General features: G+C 40.6%; 1 protein-coding gene across 1 annotated transcript in view; it reads left to right on the forward strand.

Moving 5' to 3' along the window:
- Positions 1–12,376, forward strand: part of LOC128692894 (vigilin) — a gene marked incomplete at its 3' end in the record, with an annotated part of 135,212 nt that overhangs the window by 103,772 nt on the left and 19,064 nt on the right. The window contains 1 exon segment of the mRNA XM_070092184.1: positions 7,279–7,426. Coding sequence (XP_069948285.1) covers positions 7,279–7,426 — 148 coding nt within the window.

Genomic DNA, 12,376 nt, shown 5'->3' on the forward strand with positions numbered 1-12,376 from the left:
CCACCTTTCATCCGGACTCTCTCATTGACTTTTTGACAACGACTGACTTACTTCACAAATTCTGATACCTTCAGCCCTTTCTACTTCAATCTCTTGCTACCCTCTACCCCCGTACTATCCCCTGCCCCGCTGTTTTCTGTAACCTGCTGATCATCCCCCCTCCCTTCTGCCATCCAATTCCCTTGCTTCCTTCCCTACCCTGCAGCGCTGTATAGCCCTTGTGGCTTAGCGCTTCTTTTTGATTATAATAATAATAATCTAAGCTACATCAATCACCAGCTGAGAGCTATATCAGCTTGGGGAAATAGATGGCAAGTAACATTTGCACCTGAGAAAATGCAAATGATGATCGTCTCTAGGCACCATGATGGTAATGCTGGTGCAGTAGTAAGGATGAATGGGAGGATGTTGGCACCTGGAGAAGAAGTTGACATCCTTGGGGTGAATGACTCCAAACTAACCATGAAGAACCATGTTGTAAATCTTGCAAACAAGGCAGCCAGGAAGCTTACAGCACTTCGCCGTATCTCCCATCTGCTTGACAGTAGGGGTTGCAAGATCCTGTACGAGGCACAAGTACGCTCGCACCTTGAGTATGCTCCACTTTCTTGGTTTGCCTGCCCCCCCTCTCATCTGCGACTGCTTGACAGTAGAGAACAAAGCAAGATGTCTCATCTCTCGCCTGGACCCATCCTGGATAGATCTGTCATTTCAGCAGAGCCTTCAACATAGGAGGGATGTGGGTGGCCTTACTGTTATGTACAAGGCCAATATTGTCAAAATACCACACTTGGATCCACTTCGAGGACAGCGTGAAACAAGCTTTTATGCCCCAAGACGGGCAGAAAGCAGCAACTTCACTCTGGCTGTACCCTTCTCCAGAACATCACTCCATCTGAGATCATACATACCCAGGATGACTCGAGTATGGAACACATTCGTACAGGATAATGATGTCAACGAGATAAAGTCAGTTGATCAAATGAAAATGCTGGCCCACAGATGGCTCCAACTTCATCCTGTTTCCTACTTGTATGTCTCATAACAATAAAAATGCTTTCAAATGAACTGATGTAGGTAACAGCTCTTAGCTTGCCAATAAAGTTAGGAATCCTTAACCTGTAAATAGCTGTCAATAAAGCTAGGGATCCTTAACCTTGTCAAACCCTGTGTAAAAAAAAAAAAAAATGGAGAGAGAGAGAGATGGAGAGAGAGAGAGAGAGATGGAGAGAGAGAGAGAGAGAGATGGAGAGAGAGAGAGAGATAGAGATGGAGAGAGAGAGAGATGGAGAGAGAGAGAGATGGAGAGAGAGAGAAATGGAGAGAGAGAAATGGAGAGAGAGATGGAGAGAGAGAGAGATGGAGAGAGAGAGAGATGGAGAGAGAGAGATGGAGAGAGAGAGAGAGAGAGCCACTCATGAACCAGCAGGTATTACACACGATGCAGAGACGTCATGTCTGATTCCTGAACAAGTAAAAATGCGTATTATTTGCCAGTCATGCTTATTATGACTTATATCTACAAGCTTGAGTCCTGGAAAAGGGAAGTACAATGCCTGCACTTTAAAGGAGGGGTTTGGGATATTGGCAGTTTGGAGGGATATGTTGTGTATCTTTATATGTGTATGCTTTAAACTGTTGTATTCTGAGCACCTCTGCAAAAATAGTGATAATGTGTGAGTATGGTGAAAGTGTTGAATGATGATGAAAGTATTTTCTTTTTGGGGATTTTTTTTGGGTCACCCTGCCTCAGTGGGAGACAGCCGACTTGTTGAAAAAAAAAAAAAAAAATCTACAAGCACAGTATAGCACTTTGTCTGGATTTTTTGGGGGGGTTATCCTAGGTAACTTACACTATGAATAATAAATGTATTTTTGTGTACCTGTGAGACAGAGACAGACAGAGATAGAGACAGCCATTGTCAATCAGCCAGCAGCCACCCAGCCAGCCGGCCTGCTGAACACATTACACTTTCCAGAATAGTTTATCTTTACTTAGGGCATAGGTTACAGGACATCAGAATTGAAAGGATGTTGCACATAGGTTATTATTGAGGTTTTTGATATTTCCTCAACCACTTGTGGCCACGTCCATCTCAAAGCCACTAAACTCTGGGTCAACATTACTTTCCTCTTAAAAGGTAGTGTTAATACAACATGCCCATTCTGTACTGACCAGGCATCCCAGGTCAATCATGTCAAATTTGGAGGTAGGGAAAATGAAATGTTAATCTACGTTTAGAATGCTAGCGGTGAGAATGTAGATCTACGTTTGGACAGTTAAGGGATTAATGTTGGTAATGTCTTATTGTGCATAATTTATCAGTTAAATTTTATCATAGTTATGTATTTTTTTTTTCAACTCATCAGTCATCTCCCACTAAGGCAGGGCGACCCAATAAGAAAGAAAATCCCCAAAAAGAAAATACTTTCATCATCATTCAACACTTTCACCTCACTCATACATAATCACTGTCTTTGCAGAGGTGCTCAGATATGACAGTTTAGAAGTCCCTCCAAACTGCCAGTGTTACGTTGGTTGTCCCTTATTACTTTGATAGTAAGGTTCTCACTACATGTTCTAGTGTGGGGTAGCATTTTACTTAATGGCCTTATCTGTCTAGGGGTAATACTTACATCATGGCTGATCATCTTGAGTGTCTCTGATACCCTTTCACCAGCCCTCTTCACAGGTTATGTAAACTACTACTATAAAAATATAACTGTATTCTCAATAGATTTTTTTTTTTTATTATCACACCGGCCGATTCCCACCAAGGCAGGGTGGCCCGAAAAAGAAAAACTTTCACCATCATTCACTCCATCACTGTCTTGCCAGAAGGGTGCTTTACACTACAGTTTTTAAACTGCAACATTAACACCCCTCCTTCAGAGTGCAGGCACTGTACTTCCCATCTCCAGGACTCAATAGATATGTACAGAATATACAATCACAGCCTCACATTTTCAAAACAAAATCTACACACTCCATACCTGTTCTCCACATGGTGTGTTCCAACAACTTTTGTCCTTCTCTCTTCTTGACATAACTCTGGGCTAACCAATGTTTTGACACACTTTAGTCACCCTGGGTATGGTGGCCACAACTTAAATTATAAAAACTCACCCCTGGAGCACACATGATGCCCCAAAAGATAGAAGAAGGACCCAGAGATCCTGCCAGGTTGAAGGTCAGCCACAGAGAGAGAGAGTCAGTGAGAGGGAGAGAGAGAGAGAGCCTGGCTAAGCTCCTCCCACCAAAACAAAAGACTGTTGCCAAGCACAATTCTCCAGTTACCACAATTCTACCACACCTTAATTTTACTTTTACAAAAAGAAATACAACTTTATAAACTACTTATTTAAATTGTGTGTTTGTGTGTCTATAGTATAACCTATTATATTGAGAAAAATAGGCTTGACCCAGCTGCCTCTCAGTCATAAGGTTGATCAGTCCTTCTGACATTTAGAGCAAAGTCCCCATCAATTCAATATAATTAGGTATTCCAGAGTAACTGTTACTTATAAATACATGTTGGGTCCTATAGCCCCATAACAGCCAGTATCCAAAACCCCTAATTTAAAATGCAGGCATTGTGCTTCCCAATTCTAGGACTCAAGTCCAGCTAACTGGTTTCACTGAATCCCTTCACAAAATATTACCTTGCTCACACTCCAACAGCTCGTCAAGTCCCAAAAACCATTCATCTATGTTCACTCCTATCTAACACACTCACACATGCTTGCTGGAAGTCCAAGCCCATCACCCACAAAACTTACTTTACCCCCCTCCAACCTTTTCGAGGACAACCAATACCCTGCCTTCCTTCCCCTACAGATTTATATGCTCTCCAAGTCATTCTACTTTGATCCATTCTCTCTAAATGACCAAACTGCCTCAACAGCCCCCTCCTCAGCCCTCTGAATATTAATTTTAGTAAATCCACACCTCCTAATTTTCACACTCTGAATTCTCTGCATAATATTTACACCACACATTGCCCTTAGGCAGGACATCCCCATTACCTCCAGCTGCCTCCTCGCTGCAGCATTTGCAACCCAAGCTTCACACCCACATAAGAGTGTTGGTACCACTATACTTTTGTACATTCCCTTCTTTGCCTCCATGGATGACGTTTTTTGTCTCCACAGATACCTCAGCGCACCACTCACCTTTTTTCCTTCATCAATTGTATGGCTAACCTCATCCATCATAAACCCCTCCACTGACAAGTCAACTCCCAAATATATGAAAACATTCACTTCTTCCATACTCCCTCTCTCCATTGTGATATCCAATTTTTCTTTTTCTAAATCGTTTGATACCCTCATCACCTTACTCTTATATATGTTCACTTTCAACTTTCTACCTTTACACACCTTCTCCAGCTCATCCATTAACCTTTGCAACTTTTCTTTAGAATCTTCCTAAGGACAGTATCATCAGCAAAAAGTAACTGTGTCAAGTCCCAATTTGTATTTGATTCCCCATAATTTAATCCCACCCTTCTTCCCAGCACCCTATCATTTACTTCATTTACAACCCCATCTATAAATATATTAAACAACCATGGTGACATTACACATCCCTGTCTAAGACCTATGTTTACCAGGAAGTAGTCTCCCTCTCTCCTACACACCCTAACCTGAGCCTCACTATCCTCATAAAAACTCTCTACAGCATTTAGTAACTTACTACCTATTCTGTATACATGCAACATCTGCCACATTGCTCCCCTATCCACTCTGTCATATGCCTTTTCTAAATCCATAAATGCAATGAAAACTTCCCTACCTTTATCAAAATACTGTTCACATATATGTTTCAATGTAAACACTTGATCTACACATCTACCCACTCTAAAGCCTCCTTGCTCATCCACAATCCTACTCTCTGTCTTACCTCTAATTCTTTCAATAATAACCCTACCGTACACTGGTATACTCAGTAAACTTATTCCTATATAATTTTTACAATCTCTTTTGTCCTCCTCCTCTTTATATAAAGGAACTATACATGCATTCTGCCAATCCCTAGGTACCTTCCCCTCTTTCATTTATTAAACAAAAATACCAACCACTCCAACACTATATCCCCCCCTGCTTTTAACATTTCTGTCATGTTCCCGTCAGTTCCAGCAGCTTTACTCCCTTTCATTCTACGTAGTGCCTCATGCACCTCCCCCACACTCACATCCTCCTCTTCTTCACTCCTAAAAGATATTATACCTACCTGGCCGGTGCGTGAAATTACCGCCTCCCTTTCTTCATTGACATTTAAAAGTTCCTCATAATATTCCCGCCATATACCCAATACCTCCAGCTCCCCATCTACTAACTCCCCTTCTCTGTTTTTAACTGACAAATCCATTCGTTCCCTAGGCTTTCTTAATTTGTTTATCTCCAAATTTTTTTTTATTTTCAGCAAAATTTTTAACATTGCCTCTCCCACTCTATCATCTGCTCTCCTTTTGCACTCTCTCACCACTCTCTTCACCTTTCTTTTACTCTCCATGTACTCTGCTCTTCTTATAACACTTCTGCTTTGAGAAAACCTCTCATAAGCTACCTTTTTCTCTTTTATCACACTTTTACTTCCTCATTCTGCCAATCACTCCTCTTTCCTCCTTCATCCACCCTCCTATAGCCACAAACTTCTACCCCACATTCTAATACTGCATTTTTAAAACTATTCCAACCCTCTTCAACCTCCCCACTACTCATACTTGCACTAGCCCACCTTTCTGCCAATACATGTAGTTGCTTTTATCTCACCCTAACTTCCTCCTCCCTTTGTATATACACTTTCACCTCTCTCTTACTTGATGTTGCCATTTTCCTTTTGTCCCATCTACCTCTTACTCTAACTGCAGCTACAACTAAATTATGATCCGATACTATATCCGTTGCCCCTCTATAAACATGTACATCATGAAGTCTACTCATCAACCTTTTATCCACCAATACATAATCTAACAAACTAATTTCATTACATGCTATAACATACCTTGTATACTTAGTTATTCTTTTTTTCATAAAATATGTATTAGTTATTACCAAATCTCTCTCTACACATAACTCAATTAAAGGCTAAAGGCTCCCCATTTTTATTTACCTGTGGCACTCCAAATTTACCAACTACTCCCTCCACAACATTTTTACCCACTTTAGCATTGAGATCCCCAACCACAAGTACTCTCTCACTTAGTTTAAAACTCTCCACACACTCAATATTTCCCAGACTCACTCACTCACTCACTCACTCACTCACTCACTCACTCACTCACTCACTCACTCACTCACTCTCTCACTCTCTCACTCTCTCACTCTCACTCTCTCACTCTCTCACTCTCTCACTCTCTCACTCTCTCACTCTCACTCTCTCTCTCTCTCTCTCTCTCTCTCTCTCTCTCTCTCTCTCTCTCTCTCTCTCTCTCTCTCTCTCTCTCACTCTCCCCCTCCTCTACACTTCTCTCTTCTCCAGGTGCATAAACACTTACTATAACCCACTTTTCACATCCAACCCTTATTTTACTCCACATAATCCTTGAATTTATACATTTATATTCCCTCTTTTCCTGCCATAACTTATCCTTCAACATGATTGCTACTCCTTCTTCTTTAGCTCTAACTCTATTTGAAACCCCTATCCTAATCCCATTTATTTCTCTCCACTGAAACTCTCCCACTCCCTTCAGCTTTGTTTCACTTGAAGCCAGGACATCCAGCTTCTCATCCATAACATCCACAATTATCTCTTTCGTATGTAAACGAAAAATGACTTGTATATAGGGTTCGCTACCCTCCATGGTTTCACGCATCTCTGGTAGGTCTTGGAACATATCACCTGTGGATACAGGGGACCACTGTATATTGAACAAATGTGCCAACCACTCCAAGATTATATTCCCACCTGCCTTGGTGGGATACGACCAGTTTGTTGAAAAAAAAATCTTGATCTCGTCAATCTCAGCTTCTCTACCCCCCGATCCTTATATTCTACCCACTGCCTCAGGCACTTTCCCCACACTCATATTATGCTGGCTCTTTTTTTTTTATTTTTCTCTCCAACAAACCAGCTGTATCCCACCAAGGCAGGGTGACCTAAAAAGAAAAATGAAAGTTTTGTTTCTAAATTTAGTAATTTATACAGGCAATACGATGCTATAAGGTTCTGCTATTAATATATTGATATTATAGTTACTGTAGCATATAAATTTTTCAAAATCTTTTTTTTCATCACTGGTATTTTGTGAACAATCTGATTGTATATTACAGGCTCTGTAAGCACATCATTGGAAGGAATGGCTCAAACATCAGTCGCATTCGTAATGACACTGGAGTTTCATTCAACATAACGGAGGTTGGTCATAGAAGTCTTATTCACTTTGAAGGCAGCCCAGATGGTGTATCACGAGCAAGGAAGGCAAGTGATAAGTGTCATCGAGACACATGTTTTTGCAAACATCAGTTTTGTAAGTGCAAGAGCTTAGATAATTTAGTGACTGCTGTACCCTGGTCTGATGTTTATATTTAGTAGTAATTCATACATTTTGCTGCCTAATATACATGGTACATGTCTTTGTTATTGTAAATAATATCATGCTCTTTGATTATCCTTTACATGCCAAGGAAGTGCAGTAGAAGTAATCTAAATATATTTTCTCCTACTAATGATTTGGGTCTAGATTTTTGTCTCACTGCTACACTTGGTAGTTTGGCATATTTTTTCCATCACAAAGGAGAAAATGGTTATATTGCCTTAACCCATTAATTGTCCAAATGTAGTTCTATGTTCTTACCGTTAAAGCTCCTAAGGTAGATCAACATTCTTGCCGCTAGCGCTCCAAAGGTAGATCTACGTTCTTACTCTAGCACTCCAAACGTATATCTACATTTTATTTTTCCTGTCTACAAATTTGGCACGATTGGCCTGAGATGCCTGGTCAGTATAGAATGGGTCTTAACACTCAGTGTGTGCAGTATTAAAAAATCTGGGACCACTTAGTACCTTGTGGGGGGACCAGTTCAATTGAGCGCAACCTAGAGCAAAGAGTGTGGCAAACACCAGGGATTCACTGATGTCATGTTGTATTAACACTCCCCTTTTAAGAGGAAAGTGATGTTGACCCTGAATTTAGTGACTTGGAGATGGATGTGGCCACAAGTGATCGAAGAAATATCAAAAACCTTTTTAGTATGATAATAAGATGGTACCTTCATTATAAAATAATAATAAGATATTATAACCCATGTGCAACATTTGTGCAATATCCTTTCAATTTTGATACTACTGGTAGTGTCATACTGCCAGAATGTCCTATAACCTATGCCCTAAGTAAAGAGAAGCAATTCTGGAACATGTGTAATATGTGTTTGGCAGGTCGAGTGACTGGCTGGCCGGGTGGCTGGCTGGCCAGGTGGCTGATTGACTTTGGCTGTCTCTATCTCCATCTGTCTGTCTGTATCTGTCTCTGTCTGTGTCTGTCTATCTTTCTCTATCTCACAGGTACACAGAAATAGTTATTATACATAGTGTAAGTTACCTAGGATAACCCCAAAAATCCAGACAAAGTCTATACTGTGTTTGTAGATATAAGGTGTAATAAGCATGACTGGCAAGTCATACGCATTTTCACTTGTTCAGGAATCAGACGTGACAACTCTGCATCGTGTTGAATTCCTGTTAGTTCATGAGTTGCTCTCTGAGACAGAAAGAGAGACAAGCAGACAGAGAGAAAGGAAGACAGGCACACAGGCAGATAGAAAGACAGATAAGCAGAGACAGAGATAAAGAGATAGAGCTAGACAGACAGACAAATAGACAAAATGACAAGTAGACAGATAAACAAACAGATAGACATGTTTATTTGTAACAGTGAAAACAAACAAAGCCAAGGCAGTGCACTATCATCAAATGTCACTCAACTGCTGCACTGTCAGCAATGGAGTGACACTATAAATACTTTGTATATATTCCTAGACAATAGTAAATGACCAAGGCAGGTGTAAATGTCCACCTGTCAGTGTGTTTGTGACAATTTGAGTACAATTTCAGTACCTAATATTAGTGTCAGAACAAAGATTGTTTATGAAATGACAAGAACTACTATAAATTGTAATTTTTTTTTTATTATCACATTGGCTGATTCCCACCAAGGCAGGGTGGCCCAAAAAAGAAAAACTTTCACCATCATTCACTCCATCACTGTCTTGCCAGAAGGGTGCTTTACACTACAGTTTTTAAACTGCAACATTAACACCCCTCCTTCAGAGTGCAGGCACTGTACTTCCCATCTCCAGGACTCAAGTCCGGCCTGCCGGTTTCCCTGAACCCCTTCATAAATGTTACTTTGCTCACACTCCAACAGCACGTCAAGTATTAAAAACCATTTGTCTCCATTCACTCCTATCAAACATGCTCACGCATGCCTGCTGGAAGTCCAAGCCCCTCGCACACAAAACCTCCTTTACCCCCTCCCTCCAACCTTTCCTAGGCCGACCCCTACCCCACCTTCCTTCCACTACAGACTGATACACTCTTGAAGTCACTCTGTTTCGCTCCATTCTCTCTACATGTCCGAACCACCTCAACAACCCTTCCTCAGCCCTCTGGACAACAGTTTTGGTAATCCCGCACCTCCTCCTAACTTCCAAACTACGAATTCTCTGCATTATATTCGCACCACACATTGCCCTCAGACATGACATCTCCACTGCCTCCAGCCTTCTCCTCACTGCAACATTCATCACCCATGCTTCACACCCATATAAGAGCATTGGTAAAACTATACTCTCATACATTCCACTCTTTGCCTCCAAGGACAAAGTTCTTTGTCTCCACAGATTCCTAAGTGCACCACTCACCCTTTTCCCCTCATCAATTCTATGATTCACGTCATCTTTCATAGACCCATCCGCTGACACGTCCACTCCCAAATACCTGAATAGATTCACCTCCTCCATACTCTCTCCCTCCAATCTGATATCCAATCTTTCATCACCTAATCTTTTTGTTATCCTCATAACCTTACTCTTTCCTGTATTCACTTTTAATTTTCTTCTTTTGCACACCCTACCAAATTCATCCACCAATCTCTGCAACTTCTCTTCAGAATCTTCCAAGAGCACAGTGTCATCAGCAAAGTGCAACTGTGACAAATCTCACTTTGTGTGATTCTTTATCTCCACGCCTCTTGCCAAGACCCTCGCATTTACTTCTCTTACAACCCCATCTATAAATATATTAAACAACCACGGTGACATCACACATCCTTGTCTAAGGCCTACTTTTACTGGGAAATAATTTCCCTCTTTCCTACATACTCTAACTTGAGCCTCACTATCCTCGTAAAAACTCTTCACTGCTTTCAGTAACCTACCTCCTACACCATACACCTGCAACATCTGCCACATTGCACCCCTATCCACCCTGTCATATGCCTTTTCCAAATCCATAAATGCCACAAAGACCTCTTCAGCCTTATCTAAATACTGTTCACTTATATGTTTTACTGTAAACACCTGGTCCACACACCCCCTACCTTTCCTAAAGCCTTCTTGTTCATCTGCTATCCTATTCTCCGTCTTACTCTTAATTCTTTCAATAATAACTCTACCATATACTTTAGCAGGTATACTCAACAGACTTATCCCCCTATAATTTTTGCACTCTCTTTTGTCCCCTTTGCCTTTATTCAAAGGAACTATGCATGCTCTCTGCCAATCCCTAGGTACCTTACCCTCTTCCATACATTTATTAAATAATTGCACCAACCACTCCAAAACTATATCCCCACCTGCTTTTAACATTTCTATCTTTATCCCATCAATCCCGGCTGCCTTACCCCCTTTCATTTTACCTACTGCCTCACAAACTTCCCCCACACTCACAAGTGGCTCTTCCTCACTCCTACAAGATGTTATTCCTCCTTGCCCTATACACAAAATCACAGCTTCCCTATCTTCATCAACATTTAACAATTCCTCAAAATATTCCCTCCATCTTCCCAATACCTCTAACTCTCCATTTAATAACTCTCCTCTCTTATTTTTAACTGTCAAATCCATTTGTTCTCTAGGCTTTCTTAACTTGTTAATTTCACTCCAAAACTTTTTCTTATTTTCAACAAAATTTGTTGATAACATCTCACCCACTCTCTCATTTGCTCTCTTTTTACATTGCTTCACCACTCTCTTAACGTCTCTCTTTTTCTCCATATACTCTTCCCTCCTTGCATCACTTCTACTTTGTAAAAACTTCTCATATGCTAACTTTTTCTCCCTTACTACTCTCTTTCCCTCCCGCTCCCACTTTCCTGTAAGCACAAACTTCTGCTGAACACTCTAACACTACATTTTTAAACCTACCCCATACCTCTTCAACCCCATTGCCTATGCTCTCATTGGCCCATCTATCCTCCAATAGCTGTTTATATCGTACCCTAACTGCCTCCTCTTTTAGTTTATAAACCTTCACCTCTCTCTTCCCTGATGCTTCTATTCTCCTTGTATCCCATCTATCTTTTACTCTCAGTGTAGCTACAACTAGAAAGTGAACTGATATATCTGTGGCCCCTCTATAAACATGTACATCCTGAAGTCTACTGAACAGTCTTTTATCTACCAATACATAATCCAACAAACTACTGTCATTTCGCCCTACATCATATCTTGTATACTTATCCTCTTTTTCTTAAAATATGTATTACCTATAACTAAACCCCTTTCTATACAAAGTTCATTCAAAGGGCTCCCATTATCATTTACACCTGGCACCCCAAACTTACCTACCACACCCTCTCTAAAAGTTTCTCCTACTTTAGCATTCAGATCCCCTACCACAATTACTCTCTCACTTGGTTCAAAGGCTCCTATACATTCACTTAACATCTCCCAATATCTCTCTCTCTCCTCTACATTCCTCTCTTCTCCAGGTGCATACACGCTTATTATGACCCACTTTTCGCATCCAACCTTTACTTTAATCCACATAATTCTTGAATTTACACATTCATATTCTCTTTTCTCCTTCCATAACTGATCAGAACATAAAAGTTATGTAAAATAATATAAAAATGAGATGAAAAGGTATATTGGCAACACTTCTGCAAGCAGCAGGACTTGATGTTGCCGTCAGGTGAGCATTAAGTGCCAAGTTTGCAGCCTCATATCTTGGTAAGTACTGACCCTCATGTTTTTTATTTTAATCCTATAACACTTATAAAAATGTTCTCTCTATTTCTATAATTTTTTTTTTTTTTTTCAAAATATTCGGTGCACTGGGCGAGAGAACGTATACAGGTACCATCTGACTTACGACCGAGTTCGGTTCCAACAAACCGATAGTAAGTCAAAATGGATGTAAGTCAAACCT

Source organism: Cherax quadricarinatus, chromosome 38 (assembly GCF_038502225.1).
Source record: "Cherax quadricarinatus isolate ZL_2023a chromosome 38, ASM3850222v1, whole genome shotgun sequence".
Lineage (NCBI taxonomy): Eukaryota > Metazoa > Arthropoda > Malacostraca > Decapoda > Parastacidae > Cherax > Cherax quadricarinatus.